The 27,500-nt window shown below is 40.5% G+C and overlaps 1 protein-coding gene across 7 annotated transcripts in view; it reads right to left on the bottom strand.

The window, feature by feature from the left end:
* Positions 1-7,339: 7,339 nt before the first annotated feature.
* LOC136851921 (RNA-binding protein NOB1-like) overlaps positions 7,340-27,500 on the bottom strand; it is a 68,244-nt gene continuing 48,083 nt past the window's right edge. For 2 of the 7 annotated variants that reach the window (XM_067126280.1, XM_067126277.1), the window contains 2 exons: positions 11,960-12,095; positions 11,359-11,568 (listed from right to left, as the gene is read on the bottom strand). In XM_067126280.1, coding sequence (XP_066982381.1) covers positions 11,429-11,568; positions 11,960-12,095 — 276 coding nt within the window. In that variant the 3' untranslated portion in view covers positions 11,359-11,428. Of the gene's footprint in view, positions 7,417-7,708; positions 7,829-11,358; positions 11,569-11,680; positions 11,707-11,955; positions 12,096-27,500 lie in introns of those variants that run through there. The other 5 variants (XM_067126279.1, XM_067126276.1, XR_010857001.1 and 2 more) reach the window with 4 other exon arrangements.

Consider the following 27,500-nt stretch of genomic DNA (forward strand, 5'->3'; position numbering starts at 1 on the left):
TGTTGCCATGTCTCAACTATGCAACCTTTCTGCTTGATGTAAAATTACCTCACCAAACTGTTTCAATAAACTGGAGATATCTTTATCAGCACCCACATCCACACTGTGCTAAATGATGACCTGAGAGAGGAGAGATCTGTAACCTTTCCTGCTAAAGCTTGCTACCATTGGAACAGGGGCATTGACCACAGGAATTTTCCTATTGCTACAGTAGCAAAAGATTGGCCCATCTTTATGGTCAAGGTTATTTGTTGATTTCCTACAAGGGGTTGCTATTGGTGTTGCCCAGCCTCCCTAAAGCATCTCTCTCTCTGAACCTACACTGAAAACTCTCATGTATGACCATGGAGATACTATAACTGATCACAGACCTGTGGAAGAGGGGTGTTTCAGAAGAACTCCAAAGTCACAGAACTCTGGGACTCTTGACTACAGTCTCTAGAGGGTCAGTTTACCTTTCTTGCTGCGGCTAAAGTGGAGTAATGAGGGTCATCCTTGAACTTGTTGAACTCCACAACTTTAACCAAAACCTGCCTGATGAGAATGAATGGGTGAAAGGCATATAGGTCTATATTGTCCCAAGTCTTAATTACTGTCTAATTTCCATGAAGCTCTATCTGGTTAAGAACAATAAATTAGTAGTTTATTATTTAAGGAGGTTGCATACAGACCATTGAGAGGGTCCCCCCTCAAATGCCAGAGCACTTCAGATATTGTTGTCAGGCACTTAATATTTCAGATGCTATATTAGATCCTGATCCTAAGAAAAAGTTAGATCCTGATCCTAAGAAAAAGTTAAGTGAAATTCTGATGACTATATTATAAAATATGTCCCTAGAAAGGTCATCAAATTCAAGACAAATGGCCATCTATGGTTTGATGATACATGTAGACAGGCTTACCATGATAAACAGACCAAATTCAACACATGGAGACAAAATCATTCAAATTAAAATTACTGTACACTACTTTTGTTGAGTCTTGCTGTGCTGCAAATAGAGCTTACCATACTGCCAAGAGAAATTACAATAATTCCTTGAAGAGGAAACTTGAAGGAATTACTCAGCCTCATCGGTGGTGGACCAAATTGGCATCATCTATCTTTGGGTCAGGCTTACCTTCCATAACAGATGATGGTAGTTTGGTTACTGGCCCTAGGGAAAAGTCTGAACTGCTTCATCAAACTTTTAAACAATCTTTGGGTCAGGCTTACCTTCCATAACAGATGATGCTAGTTTGGTTATTGGTCCTAATGAAACGTCTGAACTGCTTCATTGAATTTGTAAACAATCAGCTGAGGATGTCCCTCTCCCTGATACTTGTCATCCTGAACATATTCTTACAAAATTTGCATTTAGCTCTAGGGATGTTAAGAAAATTCTGGATAATCTTGATAGCTGGGGTGGAGAAGATCCTGATGGTTTCATCCCTTTGTTTTTAAAAAAGTTTCTAGTGTGTTGTCTCCCAAGATTAGTAGATTCTATAGATTTTTATGTCGATATACAGTAAACCCCAGTATTTGCAGGGGATGCGTTTAATAGCCCCTATAATCTGCAAATACTTATATGAAAATATAGTAATCAAATATTTCTCAGTGAAAAATACACTTAAATAGGGAATTTTCCTAATAATGAGTATATATGTTCCAAGAGAAAAATCAGTGAGTCTCTAAAAACGCTTAATACTGAGGGTTTACTGTTTTATCTTTGGGAAAAATGCATTTAGTAAAAATAGTGCCTATTCCAAAGAGTGGCATATCTGCAGACTGCAGTAACTGCAGGCCAATTTCTATTCTCCCTGTGCTCTTCAAAGTTGCTGAAAAAACTTATTTTTAAGTCACTATATAAGTATATGGAATCTAAAGAATTATTAGCTGATAGTTAATATGCATATAGAAAGCAGTTAGGTACCTGCAACGCTCTTTTAGACTTGACATGCCATTTGCAAAAGAACCTTGATAAGGGTTTTGAGTGCAGAGTAATTCAAATAGATTTTAGTGCTGCTTTCGACTGAGTAAATCATAAAACTGTATTTATAAACTTCAGAATCTTGGATCAGTGGATTTGTTTTAGGATCACTTCAAGATTTCCTTACAGGCAGGCAGTAGCGAGTTGATGTTGATGGGATCTTTAGTGAACCAAGACCTACTGTGTCTGGAGTTCTGCAGGGTAGTGTTCTTGATCCACTATTATTTTTGGTGTATACAAGCAATATGGTTGTTGGCCTGGAAAGCAAGATTGTTCAGTATGCCGATGATGCAACATTTGTGGGTGTAGTAAAGTCTCCACTTATGAGAAATGAAGCTTCCCTCAGCCTCAATTGGGACATGGACTGGATCAGTGAATGGTGTAGTCAGTATGGTATGAGGCTGAACTCTAGTAAAATATCAACAGATTTTCCACACCATCCTCCCCTTCAGGTGGATGGGACTTTACTGAATGAGTCTGAAGCTTTAAGTATTCTATGCTTAGCTTTTGACACATCTTACCTTTGAGAAACACCTAATGAAAATTTCAGTTAATGCCATACAAAAGTTAGGTATTGTCCGTAAGGCCTCATATATTTATAACAGTGATAAAATTAACAACCCATGTTAGGTCCTTTTTGCTTCCTTTACTAGAATACTGTTTTCCAGTGTGGATGTCTGCTTCTGCCAGAGATTTATCTCTTTTAGATAAGAGTTGTTCAGGTGGTGATTTCTGTTTCCTAATAGTAGCAGTTATGACGTGGACCATCTATGGATGGTCTCTTGTTTGTCACTTTTTCATAAGTTGTATTTTAACCAAGATCTTTCATGTTCACAATTGATCCGTGATCCCTTTTCCTGCTGAGAGCAACCAGATTTGCTGAACAGCAGCACCAATATGCAGTAAAAGTGCCTCGCTGTCAAACTTCTCAGTTCCAGAGGTCCTTTATTCCTCGCACCGTTGGACTGTGGAACAGTCTCCCTGAGGATGTCATGCAATTGGAACTTCAAAAGTTCAAGCAAAGTTGCAATGCATTACTACTCTGATGCTATTCTCCTTGCATTTTAATAAATTTTCATCTATTTTTATTAATTTATTTTTTTCTTTTTTAATAAATGAGATCTTTTCTTTCTGCATTTCCTTTTACCTTCTCTTACTTCCTAATGAACACCATATTCTTCAGAAGCTTGAATTTCAAGTCAATGGCTCCAGTGGGCTTGTTCCATATGAATATGGTTCATGTGAAGAATAATAATAATAATAATAATAACCTCTCTGCAGGAAGGATTTATATCACCTGTTCAAGACATCAGCAATCACATTCTGCTGGCATGAACCCTATATCTACATTGTGTTTTCCAGCTTAACTGACAATCTCCACTGTCAGTCCCCACAGTGACTACAAATGTGTGCCACCTTGGTTCTCTGAGTAAGCAATGGCAGTCATGTTGTTAGACATTACTCCTACTGTTCATCCACCCAATGCCATCAGAAATTCTTGGAAACATTTTATATGTAAGAGTTTTACGCATCCCCTCTCCCCCCACTGCAAATAGCCAAAATCCATGAATACTTAAAACCCCTCTAAAAACATTTAGAACTGCCTATTTTGATAGTTTAAACACAAAAAAAACTCTAAAAATGCTTATACCTGAGTATTTTAATAGTTTTATCACAAAAAGTGCATTTAGTCATGAAAATGATATGAAAATACAGTAATTAGTGAATATTTCTCAGTGAAAAATACCGCGAATGGGCAAATTTTCCATGAATAATGAGTAGATATGTTCCACAGAGAAATCCGCAAATACGTGAGTCCGCGAATCTTGAGAACGTGAATACGGGGGGTTTACTGTACAACCTTTTGCTTTAAGATCCAGAAGGTGGGCACCCAAGCCTCGAGACAATCCACTGGAAAACATGAAGCCTTCTCTAACTCTCAGGGGCACATTTTTCCACATCTTGATTCACCTGCTTTCCAGGAAGTTTCTCGAGTTTGTATGGAGGGTTAAGTTTCCAGTTCCAGGCTTGTTGCCCAACCCCTAAAGTTTCACAAAAACTTTGACACTCAAGGCTGCTTGGTCCCACTGGCTGGATCTATGGCTTTGATGGTATCTTGACAACTGGCTGGTCATGGCTTCTTCCAAGAAGTTGGAGGGATATCTGCAATTTTTAGCCTTGTATCAGTCCTTTGGTCTATAAATCAACCTGCAGAGGTCAGATGTGGTGCCTTCTTGGCAGGTAATGTACTTCTGATTGGGGAACATCCTTAAAGAGTTGGTCTGCCCTTGGAGGACAGGCTTTGGCATCTACAGGATACTATCCAGAAATTTCTTTGTCAGCCTCAGCCCACAGCCAAGTCCTGGTGGCACTGGAGAAGCTATTTCCTCACAGCAAGTTTCACATTACATCCCTTCATCTCTATCTGGCTTTGTGCTGAAAGACAATCTTAATGTAACTGTACAACTGGATCCCAACCATAAAGACCATCCTTCATGATCTTTGGTGGTAGCAAGACCAGCAGAATGTGCAGATGGCTGGTTCCTTTAGTCCACCTGACCACAACCTGTTGGTGTTTTCAAGAATGGGGTGTCTGGTCAAGCAGGGTTGTCGGGTTCTTGTGTCAGGATCATGGTTGACAACACTACTGCAGTTGCTTACCTGTGAAACTGAGGAGGCAACAAGATCAGAATCCCTTTTTATTCTGGTGGTTGAGATCTTTGCTTGGGCAGAGGAACACTACCATTGCGCTAAGGTTTGTCATGGAAATTTGCAATGTGTTAGTGGATGCTCTCTGCAGATTCTTACTTTGCAGTGGTTCCTTCACTTGGATGTCTGCAAGGCTATGGGGAATGCCATGCCCTTGCTGGATCTGTTCACCACACCACTGAATGCCAGACTACCATTGTACTGCACTCTGTGGCTTGACCCATCAACTTGGGAGATAATTGCCATTCTCCAGGCCCTGAGCAGCCTGAATGCCTATGCCTTTTCCCTCATTTAGATTCTAAGACAGGTCCTGGTTAAGTATCAGACTTAAGCAAACCCTCAGATTACTCTCACTGCACCCTTTTGGCCACAGCAGGAGTGGTTCCTTGACCTCTTACATCTTGTCATAGACATCTTCGGTTAAGAAGTACCCTGTCAGCTATTTAAGGTTACAGACCTACTCTACGGTCTTTCTTCTGCATAGTTTGGACTTGGGAAATGCCAGGAACATTTCTTACCTTTTGCCATTTTGTTCAGTCTGGCTACAGCTGAACCTCCAAGTTGGGACTTGACTTGTGTGCTGTGCAAGCCCTTCGTTGGCCGAGTCGGTTGAGCTTCAGACTGTCACTCGATGGGCTGGAGTTCACTTCCCCCGGCCGGCTGATGAAGAGTTAGAGGAATTTATTTCTGGTGATAGAAATTCATTTCTCGCTATAATGTGGTTCGGATTCCACAATAAGCTGTAGGTCCCGTTGCTAAGTAACCAATTGGTTCTTAGCCACGTAAAATAAGTCTAATCCTTCGGGCCAGCCCTAGGAGAGCTGTTAATCAGCTCAGTGGTCTGGTGAAACTAAGGTATACTTAATTTTTTTTTGTGTACTGTGCATCCTCACCAGTGGTTATCTCTTTATGTGATTTGACCATCAAAATTGTATTTCTACTACCCATTCCCTACTATAGCCTTGACCGTTAACTTCATGTCCACTTTGGTGAAGTTTCTCATTTCAGTCACTGGTTTTCTGTCGGTCTCTTGTCTTCCCTGGAGTTCATATCCTAGGCATAGCCTTCCATAAAACCTAGCTCGCCCATGAAATCTTTGTTACTTCTACCTTGCCTGTCTCTTTAGACGAAGAATGCCATCTATGTCTGGTGAGGACCATCAAGGAATATCCCCAGTGGACTTAAGCTTCTAGACATTCTTCTCCACATTTCTTTCATACTGGGTGCAAGAATCTTCCTGTCTGGAAAAATTCAATTTCATTTTAGCAATGGTATGTTAATTCATGGGCCCACATAAACTTTTCACTGGAGGACTTTTCTCAAGGTTCAAACTCTTTCATTTTCTCTGCCTTTCAAATTCAGTCTGGAGCTCTCTGCCACCTTTAGAGCAGACACTTGGCACATTCAGAACACCTTTGCAAGATATCATTTACAAGATATTATACCCCTAAGTACTTGATGTTTATTCATTAAAAATATGATCATCTTAGTGGTTCATGTTCCGCTGGTTGGGAGGGATATGGTCCAGTCATCTTCATCAAGGCCTTCTTCCCTCATGTATCTGGCATATATGACGGCTTGTTTTCTGGAGCACCAGCAGCCAAGCCTCATGCGCTTGGTGAGTGTTTTGTCTTTGGGATTGTTGAATTACACCATGAATCCATTGCTTTAAGGAATCTTTCATTGTACAACTATTACTTTACATCCAGAATTATCGCAAACCTCTTGCGTAATGATTTTCTTTTTATCACCACCCTTACTCCTAAATTGAAATTCATGTTATTTATAATTAATAGGTTTGTACGAACAAATTTTGTTTTTGAAATAACCACTTTTTTCTTCTAACTTATCACTCATAAATTGCTGGTGCCATCCTCCCTACCTCAATCTAGGCACAGAGGAATGAAAGGGCACCTTTTCGAGTGCTGGAGTATGGTCTGGGTATGTGCAGTGGGGTCTCTCATCTTTTATGATCTGTCAAGTTGCTATGCTGGGGAAATATTTTGCACAGCAAAAGCAGATATTTAATTAAGGGGTTTGTGTGACCTTATGGTACTCCTACATCCCAGTAATCTTTTATCTACATCCCTCCTATTTTCTTAAATAAAAACCTCATTACTCTTTGCAAGGTTGTCACTGTGGCATACACTTTTACTCTGCCTGAAATTGATTTTAACAAACATGGACCTTACAGTTGAATTATACCTATAAACAATCTCAATATTTTGTTCAAAACACTTACATTATCTTAAAACTTTGATATATGAAACCACACCATACCTTTTCCTAACTGTTTACTCTTTTTGGTTCAGTACAGTTATATATCAGCCAGGATACTTACAATTACTAAATATTTCTCTAAATTTACAATGCTCTCCATCTAATAAGTGAGGATTACAGATTCATAAAGCTCTTAAAAACAAATGTAATTCATACTGCAGTTTCTATATATATTTAGTAAAACTAGAGTAATCTATCCTGCTTTTTCTTCAAGAATCAACACCTAACAAAAGCTATTATATAAATTCTTTTATACCCAAATTTAGGCTTTATGGACGAAAAGAATATTCAGACTGATGAAACTCTTGAAGTTCATGCATTAAATCTACTGACCATAATAAAAAAATCTATACATCTGAATCAAACAAGGTCTTGTCAACATACCTGTAAAAGTAACTCCCTTGCAAAATATCTCACATATGGGCTGTTAAAAGCTGAAGATTATTCCCATTCCAAATATCTGATTGAAAATTATTTTAAAATGAGAAGGCATTATTACTTACACAGAAACATACAAGCTTTCAGAAATGTATTTACAATCATACGAATGGTTCATCATAATTCTACAATTTATTTTGTGAAAAGATTAAAACATCATCAATTTGTAAATTCACATCAAACTTTGACATCTTTTTAAATTTTTAACAAATTTTACACAACCACAATTTCAGGTAGTGAACTAGAAAATGTGTCACAAAATGAGGCAATTTATCTACAACATACTTTGAACATTTATAGCAAAATGTACAAACCTGAGATATTGGTCAAAAAGGATTACTATTCTTATGTTTTTGGTGACCCACATTAGGAAAGTTTTGATTCAGATTAATGTTTGGCACATCCTTGAAGAATTCTCTACATCTCTTGTTGAACTGAAAAAACAGACATTTTACAGAATACATTATCAATTTCTTGTAAGGCAAGTCATCACTCCAAAGCACATTCATTGTATTTCTCAATTCATCATCATCTGAGACAACAATAATGCCACCTTTAATAGTTTTATGAGACGTCATAGGTTACCCAAAGGGTTTGTCCTAAATACTGTAATATAAGGTTTATTTTTATTTGATAATTTTTACTTCTTTAAAAACCTAAAAATGAAAGTGATGAAGATTCTCATAAAATTTTCTTAGTTGATCTACTACCAAAACTTGACTTCACTGATTGTTGAAGATCAGACATTCGCTTACATTCTGAGCATACAGGGATTGAGTCATCTTGTCATTTCATCACATATCCAAGGGTGTGCCAATGTGAAGACCAGATAAAACTATTACAATGTAGCATTCTTTTTTGTGGTTCAAACATTGCCATGATCTAACAAGAGGTTTGATCAGCTTTAATAAGTTGTTGATTTGGACATTGTGAATGGTAGCTCCATTCGCATCCTCGTATCCCTTTATGTATTCCTACGTGGCACGGATCCAGCATATTGCTCCATCGACGCTAGTTTCATATAATTTATGGGATGTAACCTTAATCTGCTGTACACGAGAATTTCTAAGACAATATTTTTCCTCCAATGGTACTTCTACATCTTTAATGTGCATCTACAGGCAGGCCCCGGTTTACGACGGGGGTTCTGTTCTTACGCCGCGTCATAAGCCGAAAATCGTCGAAAATCGTCAAAAATCCTAAGAAAACCTGACTTTAATGCTCTGGGTGTATTGAAAACGATGTAAACTGCATTTTTATTGAGTTTTTCATCAAAAAACCCTCCAAAATTTTATTATTCTGCCATTTTGGAGCCACATTTCTTCCGTCATCGGCGCGATGCGTCAGTAACCCTGGAACATGCGCCGCAAACCGGGAAATAATTTCTGATGAATATATCTGAAAAGCGTCGTAGCCTCGGAACGTTGTAAGCCGGACCCGTCGTAAACTGGGGACTGCCTGTATTTCCAATTTTGTATACTGGACATGGTCTTGAAAAACTAGAGAAAAACATTCTGGAAAAGGAATATTTCCGACAACTTTCCTGCTATATTAAGAAACTTAGGAACAATTTGTCCTTGCAAACAATTCTGTAGAAATTTCAACTGCACCTTTTAATTTTTATGGACAACATACAAGTGAGCAAATGACATAAAAAGAAGCCAAATGTACATTTAGTTATAGGGTCTGTTAAAATATAAAGTGCTCAAAGTATCATGAGAATTTTGAAAATTGTAAAGTAAACCTGTACTACAAAAATCATTTAACCAATAGTGGCCTATTCCGGGAGATTATCAAATGACAAATAAATAACCTTAAGAATATAAAAGTAGATACATTACACTACAAATAGTTGTCAAAGAATGCCCATCATAGGCAGCTGACAGTTGTTCAAAAGGATGGTGTCACTATACATTCCTGTAACAGAAGATGAGAGCCATCATCTAAGCTTTGAATAAGTGGTCACTCTGATGTCTCTTACTTCATGTTTCCAGGAGTTAAGCCTCCCACCTGCGATGTCACTCACCAAACATGACTAACTGAAAAGCTATCTTCCTGGACGTTAAATGAAACCAAATGGGCTGAGGCTTCATCAGTTTGAATGAGTGATGAGTTGTGTGATTATCCCATAATTGATTTTTACCATCTCTGATAATCACCAGGAAGTTATGGGCAACTTGAAGTGATTTAGCCTCTTGATTTGCCTTTAGCTTATAGTGAACAATGAGTTTTTTCAGCCAAAGTAGTTAAGAATTGTACATTATCTTGAAAATGTAAGCATTTTTTCATCAACAAAGCTGGGCCCAAGTGCAGCAGAAGAGTTCTTTAATGCAATCTGTACTTGTGCATTTGTATGTGGAATTTCATCCTCTGACATGTGACATTTTGTTAAAAAATTCCCTACTTTTGACTAGATTCTTGTCATCAAGAGATATCAAAATGCATATTTGATTTAGTTCTTACTCAGAATCTGCAAGAGCATTTTTATTTGCAGCAAGCCCAGCTGTGATCAGTCACAATTAACAGACTGGTGGGTGCTAATATGGATCCATTTTTAATCTCAACAAAATAATAAGATCAATCTGATGAGTGACTGGCTCTTATTCATCACCATGATTCCTCACTGCTTAGTTTGTCATCATCATACAAATATTTTTGTCAGCTTTTCACTTTGAGCAGTTAGATGTGAAGTGAGTTTCTCTCCATTAATTTCTGTCCTATGTTCTTTATACCTGACCTACCATAAGGTCTAGGTCTTCCTCAAATCTCTTTTTTCCACTCATTTTTCTCTCTTCACTTCATTCATGCTGTGGATACTCTTTTTCTAGCTGCCCTCTCAACTCTTGCTTTACGGTCCAGTGCATTCCGAATGTAACAGAAATGTTCTACGTCTAAAAAATACCTATCACAACACAGTTCTCCACTTCCCTCTCTTCACTTCTGCTCCTCCTATGCATTTTGGGCCTTGAAAATCTAGGCCTCCATGTACTTTGAATCCTAAGCATCTCTTTGGATATCATCTATTACATTCAGTACACAGTACCAAATTCACCTTAAGACCTTTCCCAAAAAACTCACATGGCCACTTTCTTGACAGTATTTTTCTTTGCCCATTTTCAGTCACCACGAACTTGGTTTTGCTTCTAGTGATTTTCACTTCTCTCCTTGTATTTCCACTTTTCATCCTTTTAAACATTCCATGTCCTCTTCCTCAATGTCTATTGTTAACACATGCCACCTGCATACAGCAGTTCCCAGGGGACTCATCTTCTTCACATTGCTGATTCTTGATGTATTAAAATTTATCTCAAATTCTTCTGACATACCTATCAGTCTCCACTTTTTTCAATAACATCACTAACTTAATGAGTCTTCTTAGTACTAGTCTTTCCATTAGTTCAGAAAAGCTGTTCTTTGCCATGAACAGATTTACTCTCCAAAGATTGAGAATACTCATATTCTTCTATTATTAACTTTATGAAATAAGTTTCCAGGTTTGTTATCTATTTTTGTATTGTGGTTCCCCTTGTAAGAAATGTGTGCCTAATGGAATTTATGAAAGTTCCATTCTTTGCCAAAACTGTTGTTAAATATTTCAGATTGAGGGACTGCCTTTCATCTTCATAACCCTTACATGGTCTAAAGTCTATAACTTGACTGCATAAAAGTTAATAGCTCTTAGCTCTCAGGACAAGAATGCATTTAAGCATAAATAGGTGGATCTCTTCTTGAAAACCAAGGTGCAAAAGATGACCCAAGGGGTCTAGTAATTTTTGCAGATACAATACTTTAAAAAATCCAATATCTGAAGGGTACAAGTTTTGTAAAATAAAGACAAATGTGGAAAAGCGATGATAAAGGTGAACAATAAACAAACACTTGGTGGACTTGGCTAGTACATATCACACTAAGTAGAAGTAGTAAATCTAGAGAAAACCCTTATATTGTGAGGATATTAAATACATTTTTTGGTAACTTACTATTTAATACTCTGGTAACAATACAAAAACTACAAGCATAGAGCTACTTTGTATTCACTTTTTCTTTTTGTATTTCTTTGTTCGTTCATTAGGGTTCTTCCTCTCCCAATAATAATGGTTGTGGCATTTATCTCCCATATAACCAAGTTGGGCTGCTCGGGAATACACATCCCGAACTGCAAATGGAGCACTATCTGCAGGGAACATAAAATAGCCATTACATGTTATTATTTCTTCAACTTCCATCATTCACAGGTCAAGTGACCAGACGTGCAGATTCAATTACCAACCTTCCATATGCTGTGAAACGGCTGTAAATACTTATACACATACTGTATACGCAAAAGAGTAAGGAAGGGGAAATAAAAGCAATAAATGCACTGCACAGCTATAACTCATATGTACATCAAAAGAATGTAATAGAGGATGAAATACAGCAAAACTGTCACATAAATTATTCAATAAAAATGACTAGGTAGGAAGACAAAGTCTTCATTTGTAAAATTAAATCTCAAAATACTTATGCAAAACATCCTACTGAACACTGAATGGTTACTGAAAAATATAACATGTTATGAAACTTACCAGGATCATAATCTTCATGTAATGGATTAATTTTCTTCTTGCTCATCTTACTGGAAAATTGTCTGGCTTCTTTCTGATCGGCAACTAAAATAGGATTTCTGGCATGCTGGCCTCCCCTAGGTTTTGGTAATGTGAACTGTAATAAAAATTAGGTTTGTTTTTAAGAATAATAAAACAAAATGAGTTCAGCAGACAAGATTTAGTGTCTTCTACTGACTGATTACAGTATTCACACCAAGACCACACCTGTAAGCCACAATTGTAAGCTATCACAGGGCTGATCAACTGATACAATGCTTTAGGGAAAATGCTATCTTAATGAATATATAGGAACTTTTCCTGAATTGAATAAATTATGAATGCTGGAATTTGTTTTGTGAGGGTTGTGTCATTTGATGATAGTTGAAATTAGAACATTTGATGATGGCTGAAATCAAAAGTCACACACAATGTTATTCAAGTGCACTGTACATCTGGGAACTAGATCATAAGGTATGGCTAAAACACCTGGCTGATTCACTAACTAGAAAACTTATAGTATTACACAATAATTTGATTGATCTGAATCTCATAAATTAGGAATACCCAATAATCTAAACAGTATGGATTTAGAGATGGGTTTTCAAGGGCTATAATTGCCTATGGAGATGGATTTTCAAGGGCTATAATTACCAAGTAACTGGAAAATATTGGACACAAAAAAAACATAAAACTATACAAATTTTAAAACATTACATTAAAAACTCATGCTAAGATAATACAGATCCAACATACACCTGAACAAGACTTAAAATAATTAAGATTTTAAAAAGTTTATCTAATGAAAAAAAAAAAAAAAAATTGGGGATCCATCTACAACCAGCACCAAGTCCTTTATTGTTTATCATATTAGTATTAGTAATAGAGGAAACCACATGGGAGTGCAGAAAGGTCCTTGGGAACCAACATAAGTAGATGACTTAGTATTAAAATCAGAATCACAGGAAGAATTTGTTGTAATGTTGGTTTATAAACTGAAATATAAATGTCAACAAAATGAAGCTTACAGTAAGTGGAATGCTGCAGGAGAGGTTTGGGGATGAAATCAGTACTATGCACTGAATGTTCCTGACTGTATTATCACAAAATATAAATGGAACAAATGCTTTTCATTGATCAAAATGTACATTTCTGCTACTTTGGAGACAGTGAACTATAAGGCAGATTCTGAGAGGGAGGTAATAAAAGTAAGAGCAACAACATGGATAAAATACAAAGAGGTTGCTCAACTTCACACCAGGTCTGGGTCTCCCCCAACTCTGGCTGTCCCTTCCCCAACCTAGAATTTTTGGTCTCCTTATGGTCAACAAAGAGACAAAATAATTATAGAAAAGAGAGAGAACAAAAATAAGGTTTCCCTTAAATCCAAATGATTCTGAGGCACAGGAAAGTAAAAAACATGGAGTTCCTTGTCAAGAAGAGCAGCTACTGTGTCATATTTAAAAAAAATTAAATAAATAAAAAAAAAAATAAAACTCACAAAGTACCCACATCAAAAGAACCGTAATTACCGTAAGTATTCATGTATCATCCAATCTCACATATCACGCGATCTTAAAATTTTGCCCCCAAAACTGGTTTCATCATGTCTCAAGTATTGCAAAGTTGCATTTTTCTTAGATTACACTAGACTATGCTTAATGTGTAAGTTTCAATTTTGGTAAATTGTACTATGATAGGCTTACTATGCATGTCTCAGTTTTGGTAGATTCCACTGATAATGCACATTACATCTCAGTCAGTTTTTGACTAATTAATAGGTCTAGAAGCAATCACTCAATAGGCTCATTGCAAATCGTCATACATTCATCCATGCTTAACAAACTTATAGTTTGTCTAATAATTCACTACTGTTTCTTATAATTGATAATACTTTTTCATGGAAATCACTGCAATAAACAGCCTCATCAAGAAACATTTGTTTGCCAATGTTTATTATGAGTTGTCTACACTTGTCGACTTGTTAAAAACGCTGACATTTTCTTTGTCCTACACACTGAGGATGATAATGATAATTTCTTAAATCACTGAGGAATTACAAAACATACATCCAAACAGAAATTCAAAATCATTGCATACACTGATGAACTAATTCACTGTGGAACCACTCCATTCCTATCACCACTGATGTGCATGAAAGTACTTGGAATAAGTGTTTAATGTACTTTAAATGTTATACAAAGAGAGTGGATGGATACATGCATTATTCCCTAAGAGAATTCAATGTATGATTAAAAGATAAAAAAATGTTCTACAAGTACTAACATAATATAAATTTACAAATAAACAGCCTTGCCAATACAGTAGGCTTAAAAGAAGAGTAGAGACTGAGATGGAAGGGTATTTTACATTTAAAAACCTTAACTTTTCTAACACACAAAATAGAACTGAATGTCATTAGATAAAGACTGACAACAATACGAATTAATAAGGAAATGAAACCTGTCAAGACGTAGCTTCTGATACCAACAAACCATAGCATTAGTGGTAAAACCTCAGTAAATGGTTTTAGGTCCTGTTCTCATATATTCTAGGTATTTTTGTTGACTGCATTTTGCTCTAAGGATGGTATGAAAATTCTTGATAATCTTGATAGCTGGGGTGGAGAGGAAACTGATGGTTCTTCCCTTCATATTCTTAAAAGCTTTCTATTATGGTCTCCCATGATTAATGTATTCTATAGATTTTAAGGTCAACATCGTATCTTTACGGATGAGCGGAAGATGAGTAACACAGTGCCTGTCCCAAAGAGTGGCATATTTGCACACTGCAGTAACTACAGGTAAATGTCTACTCTCCCTGTGTATTCCAAAGTTGCAGAAAAGCTATTTTTAAGCCACTATACAAATATGTGGAATCAAAAGAACTGTTAGCTTATAGTCCATCTGCATATAGGAAGCAGTTAGGTACCTGCAATGCTCTTTTATATTTGAATGCCATTTGCAAGAAAACCTTGATAGGGGTTTTTAGTGTTGAATAATTCAAATAGATTATACTGCTGGTTTCAATTTAGTAAATTATGAGGCACTTGTTTATAAGCTTTAGAATCTTGGAGTGGGTGGATATGTTTAGGATTACTTCAAGATTTCCTTACAGGTAAGCAGCAGCAAGTTGTTGTTGATGGATCTTTGGTGAACCAAGACCTACTGTCTGGAGTTCCACAGGGTGGTGTTCTTGGTCCAACTGTTATTTTTAGTGTATACAAGTAATATGGTTGTTGGCCTGGAAAACAATATTGTTCAGTAGGCAGATGATGCTACACTTGTAGGTGCAGCAGTCTCCACTTATGAGAAATGAAGCTGCTCTTGGTCTCAGTCATGACATGGAGTGGATTAGTGAATGTTGTAGTCAGTGGGGCATGAGGCTGAACTCCAGTAAAAGAAAACACTATTGATTAGTAGACCTCACAAAGATTTTCCACCCCATCCTCACCTTCAGGTGAATGGGACTCTGTTGAATAAGTCTGAAGCTTTAACTATACTTAGTGTAACTTTTGACACACATCTTACTTTTGAGAAACGTCTAATGAAAGTGTCATCAAATGCCGCACAGAAGTTAGGTATTGTACAGGAGACCTCATTTATTTAAAACAGCAATTAAGTCAATGCAAACCTGTTGTTAGACCATCTGTCCTTTCTTTACTAGAATACTGTTCTCTGGTGTGGATATATGCTTCTGCCAGAGATTCATCTATTTTAAGTAGCGTTCATGGTGGTAGGTTTCTGTTTCCTAACATTAGCAGTTATGACTTGGACAATCATTGGATAGGTCTTTTGAGTGTCAATTTTTCATCTGTATTTTAACTGTGATTTTTCACATTCACAATTGACCTCTGATTCTCTTTCCTCAGCGAGAGCAACCAGATTTGCTGAACAGCAGCATCAATATTAAGCAAATGTGCCTTGGTGTTGAATTTCTCAATTCCTGAGGCCCTTTATTCCTTACACTGTTGGACTGTGGAACAGCCTCCCTGAGGATGTTATACAACTGGAACCTTAAAAGTTCAAATGAAGATGAAATGCATTACTACCCTAAAACAATTCTAGTATCTTAATCATTTACTTACATTATCTACATTTATTGATTTGTTAGCTTATTTTTACTTTTCTGATAACTGATCTCTTCTTTTTGTATTTCCTATTCCCTTTTGTTGCTTCTTTCAAATGAACACCATATTCTCGGGAAGCTTGGATTTCAAGTCACTGGCCCTTGTGGGCTAGTTCCATATTAATAGAGTTTATCTTCTGAATAATAAAGGGATTTTGACAAAGGAAAAATCTATTTCTGAGGAAGGTCCCGTGTCACCCGGTGAAATTCCATTACAGCACGAATTTCTAGGTATAACCTTGCTAGATATACCAGAGAAAAAGAGCTTTCAGGAAAGCTGGGGTTACTACCCCAGTCGAGCGTCTTCTAGGAAGACGTCGGTATAAGGAGGGGTGAGTGAATACCACTACCACGGAAACCTACTCGAAAGATCTCTCCCTGTCAAAACCCCCGGAACAGAGCGGTGAGCCGTTACAGCCCCCACACCAAACACCCGCCAGGACGGCGACACCAGCGCCACCTACCTCATTCCATGCTAGCACTAACCCCAGACTTGGCATGTGCAAGAGGGGGAGAGTACTAGGTGATTCAGGGGAGGGTCACCGGGTGACACGGGACCTTCCTCAGAAATAGATTTTTCCTTTGTCAAAATCCCTTTTCTGAGTCCAGTCCCGTGTCAGCCGGTGAAATCGTGATAGAGAATCATGCCAAGGCTGCAAACTACCAGGAAAAAGAAATGGGGGTAATCTGAAGAAAAGGCAAAAATTTACCAAAATAATTTTAATTAAGCAATCTCTTTCATGTGAGCAAGAATACTAAGACTAAGGCATACTAAATCTAAGGCACATCAAAAAAACTTAATACTATGAAACGTGGGGAGGTCCCCACACAACGGAGAAGAGGCCCCAAAAATCTTAAAATTACTTGAAGCAAATGAAACATGAAAATTGGATAGCAATGGCAAAAATAACTGTAAATATAACCTTAATACTATACACATAAACTTATTCTAAAACACGTAGAGAGAAAAATCAATGAGCATTAACATATACATATATCTGGGGTACATGGAGCCAAATAAAACTGTCCAGTACCCCATAAGAAAAACAATCATGGCATGTCAGATTACACTTTTTCCAATCAACAGGTACAAGAAACATCAATATGAGGAGCCAGGCAGTGAGGCATAATCAACCAGGAGAATAAGCAGAAAAGTAAATGAGGCAGGCGGGGGGGGAAAGGAAAGGACAAGGATATGATTAATTAAGGTGGGGAGATGACACTTCCCACAGCTATGGTAGAAAATTTCAGGGCTTGAGCGATTTTAAATAGTGGCGTTTAAACACTAGAGGTGATTTCCAACCCGTGTATTTAGACAATTCTGAGAAGTCCATATTATGAAAGTAATTAATGGAAGTAGCAACTGCTCGAATATCATGAACCTTGGGAACTGAATCTGGGTTGGCCTGTTTAATGAAATAAAGAATTTGTTGTCTTATAGCATTTAGTGAAAGAGTACCACCTTTCTCCCTGATAAAAAGAGGACCCGACTTACTCTGTGGAGTTCTTAAAAGGTAAGATTTAAGTGTATAAACTGGACATAAAGACTGGTCTTGAGGAAGGGGCACCACCTTCCAAGGAGACCACCTGTCTTGTGGGTCTTCGTTTTTAGCTAAAAATCTAGGGTCAGGGGAAAGGAGGACCTCTCCAGACGGGAGGAAGTTCACATAATTATCACCTCTAGTGAGAGCCGACAGCTCTGAGATTCTAGCACCTGAAGCCAAGCTAATCAAAAATAAGGTCTTCCTTAACAGATCCTGATAAGAGCAATGAAAGTTATCCATCTCTGATGCTAACTTGAGGACGTCATTGAGAAACCACGTAACAGACTGTGGGCGTGATACTGGTCTCAGACGAGCGCATGCTCTGGGGATAGATGAAAAATAAGAATCTGTAAGGTCAATTTTAAAGCTGTAAGAAATACTTTCTTCAATGCTGACTTGATTGTGGTAATAGTGGCCAGAGCAAGGCCTTTCTCAAACAATGATCTAAAGAAGGAAACTCCTAAATTAGTGTCATGATTTTGGCTTCAGATGCTTTTAGGAAGGAGGCTAATTTTTGACTGCTGAGTCATACTGTCTAATAGTAGAATCTCTTTTTATCTGATTCTAAAAACAGAGTGTTGACAGGGTCAATGTTTGCTCCTTTTTGGGCTGCGAATTTTATAAAGTCCATAAAACTAGGGCATTCTGAATTCTTGAGGAAGCTGACACAGTCTTGGTTTGTACTGTCTGGGTCAGAATGGGCTTGGGAATCCGAAGACTCCATAATCCCAGTTCCTGAAGAAGAGGGAACCAATTGCTCTTCGGCCAATAGGGGCTACTAGGGCTAATTGACCTTTGAATGTCCTGAGTTTGTGTAAAACTTTCAGCAGTAAATTTATTGGAGGAAAAGATAAATCTTCTCCCAATTGTTCCAATCTACTGTCATTGCGTCTGTGGCGTACGCCTGAGGGTCCAGGTTGGGGCCACATAACAGGGGAGCTTGAAGTTGCTCTCCGTTGCGAACAGATCCACTTGGAGGCCCGGAACCCGGCGGCAAATCCATTTGAAAGATTCCACGTCCAGGGACCACTCCGTCTCCAACGGAGTAGTCCTGGACAGGGAATCCGCCACCACGCCGCACCCCGCTAGGTGGGTGGCTGACAGGTGCCAGCCGTGCTTGTTCGCCAGGGAGAAGATAGCAACCATTACTTGGTTTACTCGACCTGATTTGGAGCCGCCCTGTTGATGCAATGAACTACCACTGCGCTGTCCAATACCAACCTGATATGAATCCGGTTGGGGGCGGATTTTCTTCAAAGTTAGAAAGACCGCCATAGCTTCCAGGGTGTTTATATGGAACTGCTGAAACATTGTGGACCACGTTCCTTGTACTTTTTGTTTTGGAGAATATCCCCCAGCCGCTTAGGGAAGCGTCTGTGTGAACAACTAGTGCCGGAGGGGGAAATTGAAGCGGAACTGACTTGGACAGGCCCTGACCGAGGCCCAAGGCCGCAATCTTGTCTTTAAGATTTGAGGAATGGAGGAGACCTTGTCTCTGAGCTTGACATTGGCTCGACTCCGCCACACTCTGTTTATGTCTTTTAATTTCGCTTTTAAGAGCAGGTCTGTCACTGAGGCAAACTGAAGAGATCCAAGGACCCTTTCTTGGGACCGGCGGGATGCTGATGGATTTTTGAGAAATTTCCTGGTGAGAGATGCTATCTCTTTCCTCTTGGGAGGCGGAAGGGACAGCGTGTGAGATGACAGATCCCACTGGAGACCCAACCACTGAAACCGGGACTCCGAGTCAGGCGGGACTTCTCTCTGTTCAGTTGAAAACCCTAACGACTCCAGGAAATTGATGACTATGGACGTAGCCTTCTGACACTCCGAACTGTTGGTGCCCAAATTATCCAATCGTCTAAATATGCTGCTAGGGATATCCCTCGAGACCGGAGTTGTTGTACTACCGTGTCCGCCAGCTTTGTGAATATCCTGGGCGCAATGTTCAGACCGAAGGGCATGACCCTGAAGGAGTAGGCTTGATTCCCGAGTCTGAAACCGAGGAACTGAGAGAAGTTCCGCGCAACCGGGACGTGATAATAAGCGTCTGAAAGATCGATAGAGGTGGTGATGGCTCCACGCGGAAGTAGAGTCCGTACTTGAGCTACCGTAAGCATGCGAAATTTGTCGCATTTTATGTAGAGATTTAGACGCGACAGATCCAGGATCACTCTTTGCTGATCGGAGTCTTTTTGGGAACAGTGAATAACCTGCCTTGAAACTTTAGGTGCCTTACTTTCTTTATTGCTCGTTTGTTGAGCAATTCTGTCACGTAATCCTTTAGGATTGATGTGGGTGGCTGGTAAAACCTGGTTAGAGGAGGAGGGTTTTGATCCAGCTCCATCCCAGTCCTTTGGACACAATGCTGTGTGCCCAAGGGCTGAAGGTCCATTGGTCCCTGAACCAAAACAGGCGACCACCTACCTGTGTTCTCTCAGTGGGAGGGAGCGGGTTTATTCCCCTCTACCACGTCCAGGTCTTTCCTCTTGGGGTGGTGTTGCCTTTCCTCTGTGAGGGGCTTTGCCTCTTCCTCCCCCTTGCAACCCTATTAAGGCCGTGAAAGTAACCACGGCCCTCATATGTGGGGTTGTATGCTGGTGAAGCCACATAGGAGGGTGCAGCTGGTTGGACCAGCACATACTGTTGGGGGTGAGCCTTGGAAGTGGAAGGCTGCTCTACTGCCGAGACCGGGACAGCTTGAACTACCGCCTGATGGTGGGGCCTCTTATGCCTCCTGAAACGTTTACCTCCTCTCGATTGGGGGCCGGCCGATTCTGGGGTCTTACGCTTGTAGGCAGAAATGCCCCAGCGAGAACGAAGACTCTGGTTGGCCCTGTAGCCTCGGCCATAACATTCGTGACCTCTTCTTCAGGGAAGAGGTTAGGTCCCCAGATCGAGCTTTTCACGAGCTTGTTAGGCTCGTGGCGGATAGTCGCATCGGCAAAGATGAACTTCCTGCATTCCAGTCTGGCCATGATAAACTCAAATAAGTCAGACTGGAAGCCAGCCAGCAAGGATTTAGCCAATACCTGGAAAAATGGTTCGTCCGAGCAGGAGACGGCAGTAGCTTCCGTGAGGCATACGGAGTTCAGGGACCGGGCTAACTTAACCCGGGCATCAAACTCCGCCTTTAAAAGAGCTTCCGGCAGCTTAGGGAGCTGCTCACTAAACTGCGTGGAAGCGCAGAAGGGGTCCAGCTTCCCGACCGTGAAAGTGGACGGGGCTTCCATCCAGAACTCATCACTTCCTGGGAATACCAGGAAGTAGGGTCTGTCTCCCTTAGCTGTGGTAACGGATTACCATCAAAGCACGCTCGGGCCGTAGCCAGAGCGACTTTGTCCAAGCAAGGGGTGGGAAGGTTGTCTCCCAGGGCAAACATAGTGAAGTTGCCCTTGAAAGGAGTCAACTTTGTGTTGTCTGCCTGCCACTCCGTCAGAGTGCGCAGAAGAGCCGACTGAGCTTGGTCCCTAGGGATGATGACAGTCTCCCTAGGAACCTTGTCTGACCGAATCCAAGCTTCCTCCGTCAATCCTCACGAAGCCTGGGTAAGGGGGCAGGAGATCGGGGGAAGAACTCCACTTCCTCCAACCGTCTCGTGCCAAGACCATCAAGTGTCAGTTTGCCATCATGTTGGATGGCCCGGAGTGCAAAACGCCAAGGGTTACCGACATCGAACGCGGGAGGTCCGCAGTGTCGGGGATAACATACTGTGGTTCGGCTGGGGTGGGTGAGCCATTCCCGCCAGTATGTTATCATGACTGGCCAACTTTTCGGAGATTTTATTAAATCTCGAACTCCAAGTCCTCCGTTGAAAACGTTGATATCCTCAGAGCTGATTCTGCAAAGGCCTCTGCGTCAAGGCAGGTTGGCGAGGAGGGCTTGGTTTTGCAGCCCTCTTACTCGCGCCTTTGCTGGAGGAACCAGACTTGCTCCCGGAGGCTACAGGTGCTGAAGCCTTAGCCTTCGACGGGGAAGGGCGATGCCTTCTTGGAGGTCGAGGACTTGTAGCCCTTCGCCTTCCATGAAGTCTTCAACTTCAACTTGGGGATAGCAGATGGAGCTCTATCACCCAAGGAGGAAGACTTCCCAAAACCTGCAAATGAAGAAATTGATGAAGCAGGGGAGTCAAATCAAAGGGGGCCCGCCCAACAACCTCACCTACCTCACCACTTACCACCTGGTCCTGCTCTACGTTCATGGGTTCCAGATTGAGATCCATGGCGGCTACGTCCTCCGAGACCTCAGCGTAGAGGATATCCACTTGGGGTGGCTGGGTCTCATCCCGGATCTGCTGGATGATAGGGGTGGCAAGGTCTTCAGGCACTGCGGCCGCCACCCGTGCGCCGGGGTAGAGCAAGTCCCTCAACCTGGCGTCGAGGACGTAGGGCTTCCCCGACGGAACGTTCCTACCAAACCCAGCCACCCAGGCTCGGAGGGATTCCAAGGCAGACTTCTTGGAAGCTTCATCCGCCTGTGAAAGCCAACAATTAGCTAAGAACGAAAAAACCATTCCGGGAACCTCATAAACAATATTCCAAATAATGAGGAGCATAAAGCGGAGTAATGTAAAGACTGTCACTTACCGACTCATCCTGGACAGTTGTGCAGAGAGCGAAGCAAACCTCACAACCATCAGGGTGCCAGACAACCAGGTCATCCAGTCGGACCGCACAACCAGCGTGGGTCCGCAAACTACGTGACCATAAGGTTGTTGGAGGGAGGCGGTGCACCCCGGCTCCTCACAGCGAACAGTCTGTAAGTAAAACAGTACATGAACCTCCCACTCTAAGCAATCTAAAGCTGACGAGGCCGGAAACTCAACTGCAACCGAATACTCCGGTGGAGAAGAACTCCCTAATCATAAACTGGGCCAATAAGCTCTAAAATACATAGAGTGGAAGGTAAGAGGTTTTCAGACCCGGAGTACTCCGGGAATGAAGGAAAGAGACAACAGGAACTCAACCCTAAGGGCTGCCAGTAAAATAACGGCGGAGCCCCGGGCGTAGGACCGGACTCACGTTATATAATGAATATAATGAATAAAATATACTCCTGTAGATAAACAGATTATCTAAAACAAAAACAAAAACAAAAACAGTAATAAGTGATGGTAAGAACTCAAGAGACCGGAAGGATCCGCTCCTCTCCAAATGAATAACCTTCTTCCCTCTTACTTCCCGCCAGAGAAACAAGACAGGTAAAATGCTCGTATGTTCATAACATAGGCTGAAGCAATATATAATACCGTATCAACGCGTAACCCGACGGGAGACGGAAGTGGATAGTGTTCGAACATGTTCGAGTAAAACCGCCAACCCCAATACAGCGATGCTAGGGACTGATATGGGAGGGAGCGAATCCCTCAACCAAAGGAGAAGTCCCTGAACTCGGAGAAAACGCCATCTAGCGTCACCCGCACGAGTAGAGCAAGGCTGGAGAGGAGGGGGGGGGGGTGGAGGGGGAGGAGGTAGGCTACCAGGAAGGAACAGGAGACGGGGAGAACATATCACCCGCTCAACTGCACCATACCTCCCAGACGATGAATCTTGGAAGGGTGGAATGCTGGAAGCAACACAACCCGAAGCCCGACTCCTACCTAGGCGAAGCCTAATATGGACCTAACCTAACATAGGCTAGGAAAATGGAAGGCAGAAGGGAGGGAGAGGAACAAACAGGGAGAGAAATTTTGTGCTGAGAACCAACCAGGATCGAGAATGGCGGGCAAGGGGCGACTAGCCTAGAGGAAACACATCCAAAGAACTCGATTCCCCAAAATGGAGGAAGAGAACTAAGGGGCTCACTCTGCCCACCAAAAACGATCCCGGAGGAAACAGCAACAAAACTCCCTCAACCTGAACTCCCACCCAGGGCAAGGGATGGAAGCAAACAAACCTACTCCACAAAATAACCATCACACATAAAAAAACTAAAATGTGCTCAACAGAGAGCGTAGCCTACCCCGGGAAGCGGTTAGATCTGAGGCTGCCGCCAGCACCCGAGGTAAACAAACAACAAAATAATAAAAAAATAAAACTAAAAGAGAGCACCATCTTCAAAAAAATAAATTAGCCTAGTAAGACCAAAAATAACAGGAACCCAACCTGGAGGGGGAACCTGGACAGGGCATCACTCTCAAAAGGCCCGTGAGGCCAAAATGAAATAATTCATAAGGGGGAGCCACCGCAAGGAACCACCAGGAAGGGGACCAAAGGGGCAAAAATATTATCTATAACGACAAGGAGACAACTCCAACTGAAAAGAACAGAAGGAGTCGCCTCATGGTCGACATGGCTGGCAGGGGACGCCGTGGCGTCATAATAAGATCTCAATATTTATGAAAATACGAGACCAAAACAGCCAAAATATAGAACAAAACCCCACAAGAAGATGGTACTTAACTTGGAAATGGTAAAGCTGCTCGATGACATCTGAAAGAGAAAAATCCAAAATAATGGAGACGAGCACACAAAAGAAACAGAGATTTCACGTGCTAGAAAATGGAATGAGGTAGGTGGCGCTGGTGTCGCCGTCCTGGCGGGTGTTTGGTGTGGGGCTGTAACGGCTCACCGCTCTGTTCCGGGGTTTTGACAGGGAGAGATCTTTCGAGTAAGTTTCCGTGGTAGTGGTCTTTCACTCACCCTCCTTATACCGACGTCTTCCTAGAAGACGCTCGACTGGGGGTAGTAACCCCAGCTTTCCTGAAAGCTCTTTTTCTCTGGTATATCTAGCAATTATACCTAGAAATTCGTGCTGTAATGGAATTTCACCGGCTGACACGGGACTGAACTCAGAAATAAGTGTCCATTAGAATAATAAATTCTTGTTTGTTGAAAGTAATGCACTTACAGGCATTATTTTGGAAAACAAACAGTATCTGATTTTAATGAACTCCCCAACTGGCTTTTGATTTCTCTAAGACAAGACTACCCATAACTGAGGAAACCAGAACTTACCTTCACTTTAATCACCAACTACTACTGTTAGCTAATACATACAATAATGATGGTGCAGTCAGTGGGGTATGGGCTGATTCCCATTAAACATAAACAATTGATAGAAATGAGATTATCACCCCATCCTCATTCAGGTGGATGTTACAAAGAACTCACTGAGGTCAAAACCAATTTTGAGAACTTCAAAGAGAGAAATCTGCATGACTTCTGGTACTGCACCAGAAACTACATAGACAGAAAAGCAGAAGAAATGCATTTGGTCAGTGCAGAAGAAAACTTTCAATCAGGGTACCACAGACTAAGCCTGCTCCTTACTCTTTAGACAGAGGCCTTCCAATTGTGTAGGTTTCGATATTTACAAATAGTAGCAGTAATGAGGTTGATGGGGTCTCTTGTTTGTCACATTTTCATAAGTTTTATTTCATTTATCATTTGATCCCTTATCCAATGCCAAGAGCAACAAGTTCATGACAAGGACTAGGAATCTGTAAACTCTAGTTCACAGTTGCTCATTTTTTCCAAATAAAAAAGATAACCCACCATTCGCATTTAAAATTTTTAGGTTAATTAATACAGTTCTGTTTAATAAATGAAACCTCTTCTTTCTGTGATGTCCTTCCTCCTCCTGCCACCTATGCATGCCCTCCTCCCCTCATGCTGACCTAACCTCCTCCTATATTTTGCCTCCTCAATATCCTCAAATCCACATTAACAATGATAAACTTCAAAATGAGTATATACTTATGTACCTTAAATTAGTGAATAGCCAAGAACAGCTTAGGACCTGCTCCAAATTGTTGCTCTACTCTACGCAGACTTTAGAAGAGAACCTATAACACGTGTTGGCTCTTTCATTCGGAGGAAGTGCACATTGAATGGCATATCAGGTTCAAGTGAGGTGCTGTATTAATGCATTTCTGAAACCAGCCACTACTGCTGATGGATTGAGTCACAGCATGTTTTGTTAATCACTAACAGTTTTGTGGTTGTACTGGGAAATGATCAAACCTCAATATACAGTATGGCATCTACAGTAGGCTAAAAATAAGCATTTCAGGGATCAAACCCCTTTTTAGTCAAAGGAGCCTCCTTCTCCACCATTACTGAAGGTGAACTTTTTGTATATTTATAAAGCTGTGACATCATTTGACAAGGAGGATGGAATTTGGCCCTGATAAACAAAAAGCTTTTTTATAGAAAACTTGGGTTCCCTTTCTGTGGCAAAAATCTTTCATTCTTCACCAATTTTTGGTCTCCAAAGAGACTGTGTGTGTGTGTGTGAAATGTGTAACCTGTGTTTAAAACACTCACTCACTGTGTGATTTGTGTGTGTGTGTGTGTGTGTGTGTGTGTGTGTGACGATTTGCAATGCAGTCTTACAAATTTGTTTACCAGCATCTAACAAAAGCAATATTGTAGATTATGAATCACACATCAAAGAATGCAAAAAGTCAAATAAGGACACCAGATTGTGAGAAATGGACAGGATCTGATCCTGGGGGATCAGCAACTTACAAATGCTGGTTCTGTTTCCAAACAGTTTTGGGTAAAAAAAGAGGGGCCCTTGCATGACATGGTTGGTGCATAATGACTTTTTCAACACCAAAAGACACAGTTGGCTTAGAGTGGAAAGAGAATAACATTTTCTGTCATGAAACGGATTCTCATTTTTAGCTTAAATGAAAGGAGTTCTTTTTAATGAATATAACTGATCTCTGAGCACAAAATCTCCTGATCTTGCTGATCGCAGCTCACAAAAACAACGCTTTTTCTAACAAGAATTTCATATTATTGTTGAACGCTGTTCAGAGCAGCTAAGACTTTATCTTGAATGATAATCTCACATGGTTGTTCATCCTTTGGAGATTGGAATTCACATCATTTCAAACACTTCTGTGTATTTGCAAAACTGTACCATGAACCAAGACCGTAGATTTTTAAAGTGGAATAGCAGGATTTTTATGTCAAATAAAAACACAAAGAACTCCAGAAATTATCGATGGTTAGTTGGTGCAAAGGTCCCAACAGGATGAGACAAATTTGTTCTCACAGATACTTTTGGCATGGATTTCCTTGATATTAGTGATTAAGAAAGTAAGATGGAATTCCATGAACAGAATATGAAAAGTCCACATGTGAAGTACAGTCAAAGAAATGAAAGGCGTTGACAGTTATCCCTTGAACAGCTCAGGGAAAGAATAGGAAATGGACTTGCTGAAAAGAACCTAATTAGGGTCATGCCTAAACAAGGGCTGTTCAGCCACATGGAGCAATCAATACTCCTGAGCAGAACTCCTTGAGGAGTTGAGATGAACCTAAATTTGTTGGGGGAAACAGATGAATGATCACAGCAGGTTCCAGTCCAGCAACCCTCTGCTTCAAATCGTGAAGGGGGTGACAAAATGCCAGTTATATAGTATTTGAGCTGCTGATCTCATATCAAGATCTTGATCTGTATTCCCTTCATTCCACAAACAAACAAAGGAGTCCATCATTCTGAGCTCCCGCAAAGGTGGGATGCTGACAGATCCATTTCTTCACAAACTAGCTGAGTCCATGGAATGATTCAATGGCTTTGACCAGACCTGGGCCATCTGTGGACATTGAGATGGAATGTTGTCTAGTGAACAACAAGGAATGGATCCCATTTATTAACACATTGCACTGCCATCATTTCTAATATTGATATGGCAAGATTGATGCTCCCACATTGACACTTTTTCTGATTGAATCCCCCAACCCCCACCTGTAAAGTCCGACATGGTCACTGAGACAAAACTTATAAAGCATCAAAGATTTCAGGGCCTGATTGATGCCCACGTCTTTGAGCATTGTCTTGCACTGTTTTCAAATGCTCAGAAGAATGATTTGTTTGCATTTAAAATGGAACCAGTT

Source organism: Macrobrachium rosenbergii, chromosome 24 (genome assembly GCF_040412425.1).
Source record: "Macrobrachium rosenbergii isolate ZJJX-2024 chromosome 24, ASM4041242v1, whole genome shotgun sequence".
In the NCBI taxonomy this organism is placed as follows: domain Eukaryota; kingdom Metazoa; phylum Arthropoda; class Malacostraca; order Decapoda; family Palaemonidae; genus Macrobrachium; species Macrobrachium rosenbergii.